Source organism: Anneissia japonica, unplaced genomic scaffold, assembly GCF_011630105.1.
Source record: "Anneissia japonica isolate Jap-2015-1 unplaced genomic scaffold, ASM1163010v1 scaffold3862_len378127_cov164, whole genome shotgun sequence".
Taxonomy (NCBI): Eukaryota; Metazoa; Echinodermata; class Crinoidea; order Comatulida; family Comatulidae; genus Anneissia; species Anneissia japonica.
In genome coordinates this window covers 239,817-245,604 of record NW_022702440.1, presented here as the reverse complement: position 1 = coordinate 245,604, position 5,788 = coordinate 239,817, and the positions used below count along the sequence as shown (strand labels likewise).

Here is a 5,788-nt window from a genome sequence, read left to right as displayed (position 1 = left end):
ATATATATATATATAGACATATTCGATTATACAAAATATAAATATGTGCTGAAGTTAGTTGAAATGTAATATATATATATATATATATATATATATATATATATATATATATTAAACATATATATATACATTTAACATATATATACATATATATATATATGTATATATGTTTAAAGTTATATAAAGTATATGTAGACTGGCACACAATATTTTTAATAGAAAGTTAGTGAAGATACACAAATTATATTCTGACTACATTATAGTATCGTTATATAATCTTCTTTAAAGTTAAGTTTAATTAATTTTAAAAATATTTTGAGAATACAAATGAGCCTTAATTTTATCGGTGATGTGTAAGCATATTATATATTGTCGAAAGCTATGTAAGCTATTGAAGCTATTATATCATAACAACTATTGTGTGGATAATCTTTTCCAAGCTAAGTTTAATAACTTTGGCGTTACAAAGTTTTAGACACTGGTCGGGAATAGAGGTTTATGATTGGTGTAGTATATAAATGTATTATAACCTTTATTATTTAATAATATAATAATTAATTAATATATGTTTCGTGTTGCAGCTAGCACAACCGCTGAATCTAACAACGAGTGTAACCACACAGGCAACGGGTCTGAAGAAAACAGTGAAGACGCAAAGGGCCGGCGAAGGCAACGTCGTCAGAGAACACACTTCACATCACAGCAACTTCAGGAGCTGGAAGCTAATTTTGCCAGGAATAGATATCCAGATATGTCGACGAGGGAAGAAATATCGGCCTGGACTAATCTAACTGAACCAAGAGTAAGGGTAAGTGGTATGAGGCCTAGAATATTAAGTACACGAGGACCAATATTTTATGTTCCACATCTAAAATACGACTACGTAATAAGATTAGCATTTATTAAGATAATATAATTTCCCCTAACGATAACAGGTCCTGATAAGAACTGGACAATAATATTGTATACAGCATAAAGATGAGTCACTGGTCAATATAATATCGTAACCATTGTTGTTTTTGTTAGCCTGAATAATAATGGTCATTTGCATTAGCATACGCGGCCTTATGATTGATGTTATTCTCCTTATTTTGTAGTTCTAATATTGTTACCTATTGATTTATTGAGTATTATTATTCTATCAAGGTCCTTTTTATCTTTTTATTATTCTTCTCTTTTCTTGCTCTTCTTCATCATCTCGATTTTATAATAATAATAATAATAATAATAATAATAATAATAATTATTATTATTATTATTATTATTATTATTATTATTATTATTATTATTATTATTATTGTGTGGAATTGTTGCACCAATTAGTTGCTTGCCATAGCAACGGTTTCAGCAACTACTTCGGTCATTTTCTTCAGGCTAATGGACCCTTGATTTGATTGGTTTAACAAAACAGTTCTATACTATATTTATGGAAACAGATGAAAATCTTTGAGATTATTATTATTATTATTATTATTATTATTATTATTATTATTATTATTACATTATTAAGAAGACACAACAATAATTGTTACTTAACCAATATCCTGAGGCGCGTGGAACGGAGAGAGTAGAGAAAACAGTAGAACTTATCAGCATTTACCTTTTTATCATGAGCACTAATACCGTATTCTATGAGGGGCCTATTAGTGTGATTGTAATACATAAACATTATTATTGAAATTGTCATCATCATTATTAATATGGTCATTAATATATATTCTATACATCCATATTTATAACACGGACTGATTAATGATAATAATTATGCATACATTAACAATTCATTACCTAATCGTCTGTTGCGTTGTTCTTCCGTTCAGATTAAAACCAAAATACATCACAACACCCAACACCACTACACATATATTTTATTTAGAATTTAAATTTTTTGGATGATCTAGTGCTTAAAATGAAATAATTAAAACGCGACAGTACAAAGTATATAGAAAGGTATTGTATAGGTATAGGGTCTGCTTATGTTTATTTTCGTCAGTATTCCGTACTTTTTATTGTCATTTCTAAACATAACATTTACACTGAAATATCATTGCAAGTTCTGGATCTGAATGGAAATTATAATTAACAAAAATAATATATAATAATTTAATATAACAGGTAAAGCTATACCCCGCCGCAAACCATACCCGTTTTTCTAATTGTATATGCTTCGGGGCCGCAATTTGTATATTAACAAAACTCATATTTTATATTTACAACTCAGCTTCAATATCTTCATCGATATTGTTTATTCTAGGTCTATTAGTAGGCCTATTATGGTGACGGATAGGTCTAATTAAAGAATAATAACATTTTTGGCGATGATTTTTTAAGATACCTTACCACCAGTTTTTATGTTAAACAACTGCAATAATTAAATTCATTATGATAGTAGATTAGTTCTTATACTAACTAAATTATTAGCTTTCAATCAAAAGTTAGAATTATAAAATGCTTTATTTGCCAATTAAGAGACGAATAAGCCTGATACAGTTCCTGTATTGTTTTGAATAGACCTTTTGTCTGACAGGCCTAATGAGTTTTGTTTTGTTTTGTTTTGTTTTTTGGTTTTTTTTTTTTTTTTTTTTTTTTTTTTTTTTTTTTTTTTTTTTTTTTTTTTTTTTTTTTTTTTTTTTTTTTTTTTTTTTGTAGGAAACGAAATGTCTGTAAACCAGGAACAACATAATTTTATCTGAGTTTAATTTGAAGTTGATAATTTTTTAAATAGCAATTCTGTATTTTTATTGACTTATTTTCAGAATTATGAAAGACGTGTTATAGATAATATTTATTGACCGTATACTTTATCAATTGACAGAAATGGTATTTTTTCTCAGCGTTTGGTTGAAGGCTTTACAGTACTCTTTAATTTAAATCGTATACAAAGTATTTCTATCAAAAGATATGTAAAAACCTTGTTAATTCTAGGATCCATAAGATGAATCCTTTCTTTAGAGATCGCTGTTAAGTCTTTCGTCATCTCTTAGGACCACCATGGTCTGACCGACTGTTTAATACCCTCCCAAAGGATCATGGGAAATTAAACACTCAGAGAACTTGTTATCAAGACAACGTTTTAAGTACTTTAACAATTGTATACAGTGGTAAAAGTAAAATTCAAATTGAAAACTTCATAGCTTTAATAATGAATAAAAAATGTATCAAGTTACCGTACACACAAGTTGTGCCTACTAGTCGCACAGTTAATAAAATATGCACTTTATACCAGTAAAACAAATTAGAGCAGAATGGCGATTCTCACAAATAATTACTCTCGATATTCGTAGGTAGATATTGTCAAATTTATCTAACTCAGAACATTTATCTACAATTGGCCATAACTTACTAGACTGGTGCGTATACTTATACTACTCACTTATAAGTGATAGTAATCTATGTATCTTTAGATATCTGAATGGCCTGAATATATTTTAAGACATGCGTACACATTGATGTAGAATAATACATCTGTTCAAAGTAGACCCTATGCATCTTTTAAGTACCATGTAAGTTGCGAGTCTAGCTTGCCCGAGGCGTCTATTGGCAATTGCCTGCATTACCCGTCGTAGTTTTGCATCTTACCATTGTTGACAGTTGCTTTACTCCAATCCGAAGTACAACAACCCCCGGGACATTCTTAAGGTGAAGTTTGTTTATATGGCTAATTTGTTCTCATGTTGTCGAGTATAATAGTGCGTGTACTAGGACAAGTGAGCAAAAGGGAACATGGTGCTCTATTCAGTTGTTTTAAACATTTATACAGTAAGGCTCATATATATAAATATAAAAATATAATCAAATAGATAAATAATAATAACTGTGCACTATTTATCTATTTGTTATATTTGTTACGGTGTAACTTTATTTAAATATTTTTTTTACTATGATTTCCCAGCTGCGACCTAAGCGTGTCTACCTTAACCATAGCTCCATTATGTGTTTAGCTTTTCAGTCAGGTTTATGAAAAAAAAGCGCCTACCAGGATAGGACTGCACCACATTATGTGTCAGTGGTCTAATGGGTATGATACTCGCCTCGACAGCGAGAGGTTGCATGTTCGAATCCAACCAGAGACACATGTTTTTTATTCATACAGCTGAAATAAAGCTGTATATATATAATATAGACCTATATAATGGCCAAGCCTATAAGCTAAGTGATTCATTACGATTTAAGCCTTTGAACAGTAGGCAAAGGTCTACGGTATATTGATAAACAACACATAGGCCTATTTATCTTTACATATAGACCTATATAATATAGGCCTAGGTTGTAAACAGTAAAGAAGACAAATATCTGCTTAAATGATAATCAATTCATGGAGTGACTTAATTGATATACTGATATACATACAGTATCTATAAATAAATATATAGGCCCTATGACCTATACATGCATTATATATATATATATATATATACACCGTATATCACTGCATTAGTTAAAAGTATCTAATGTTAAAATAGACTTACATATAAACATATAGGCATATTATATATATACATATATATATATATATATAATAATAATAATAATAATAATAATAATAATAATAATAATAATAATAATAATAATAATAATAATGCTAGAGATTAATGTATTTTCATCAGCCATAAGAAAGCATGAAGGTTATGGTTTTAACACCTGGAGCGAGGCTAACGCGAGAGCTGGAGGCAGGAAACCAGCCGTGCGATTCCTAAGGACGATTTTTATTTGCTATTTTTCCCAAGAGCCCCGGACTTCCCTACAAACTAAAACGACACAATTGGTTTGATGGTGAATTGGTATCTGTAGGAAATCATTTTCCATACACACCCTATTACTCGACCAATTCGTCTCGGAATACAAAATCAAAGGCTTGTGGATTGTATATAGGCATTTACTTTGATCTCTGATCGGTTATTGCATTGGGTGATATTGATAATATTGCTTAAGTTATACTTATTATTCGGATCGGAAATAGCTAAGCCCCGTAACCATCAATGTCATTATTAATCATTATTATTTGTTTATATTGTTGTGTTTGCCAAAAACCTAACTCCACTCTATTACCATCCAGTTTATTCTTTGCTTTTTCTTTAATGAATATTGTAATTATAGATTGGAAAAAATGCTTATAGTTCGAGAACATAGTTTAATATAATGGCTGGGCCTGGTCTTGTGGGATTTTAATTGGCAAAGGAAGTTTTGGTTTATTGGCAATAGAATTTGATTCAAGAAACACGTGGTAGAAAATCAAATCGGGCTATCATTACATTCATTAGGCGGGGAGTATTCCCACGGGTGTTTTATCGTGTCGTACAACATTGTAAATACACAATAAGATATGTATGGACACACTTAGAAAGATATCAATAACGCAGTATATTGTGTATAGACATCTAACATAAAAATATTATATGAATAAACATGTAGTCCTAGGTCTTAAAATATATTATGTAAATGTCGTGGCCTATAATTCTGTATGTTATTAAGCTACTTCCTTCATGATTATAAGCCTACACATAATTATGTCGGCTTTATTGTACAAATATACACATGGTCTTACATACTTACATAGAGATTGCTTATCCTTTTTTTGTATTATTATAATGTAGACAGATCATTCTGACCAATGGATGTAATGTTAAAAGGTCTATACATACATACAATACCTTCTGGTATAACACTGAGATAAACGGAAATTGTCTTGCAGTAATACACGTGTATAAAAAATATGCTTATATATATAGGCTATATATATATATATATATATATATATATATATATAACAATATTATATATATATATA

General features: G+C 29.4%; 1 protein-coding gene across 1 annotated transcript in view; it reads left to right on the top strand.

Annotated features, from left to right (window-relative positions):
- Nucleotides 1-5,788, top strand: part of LOC117103865 (pituitary homeobox x-like) — a 17,671-nt gene that overhangs the window by 3,414 nt on the left and 8,469 nt on the right. The window contains exon 2 of the mRNA XM_033244480.1: nucleotides 582-808. Within this exon, the coding sequence (XP_033100371.1) occupies nucleotides 582-808 (227 nt within the window). The remainder of the gene's footprint in view (nucleotides 1-581; nucleotides 809-5,788) is intronic.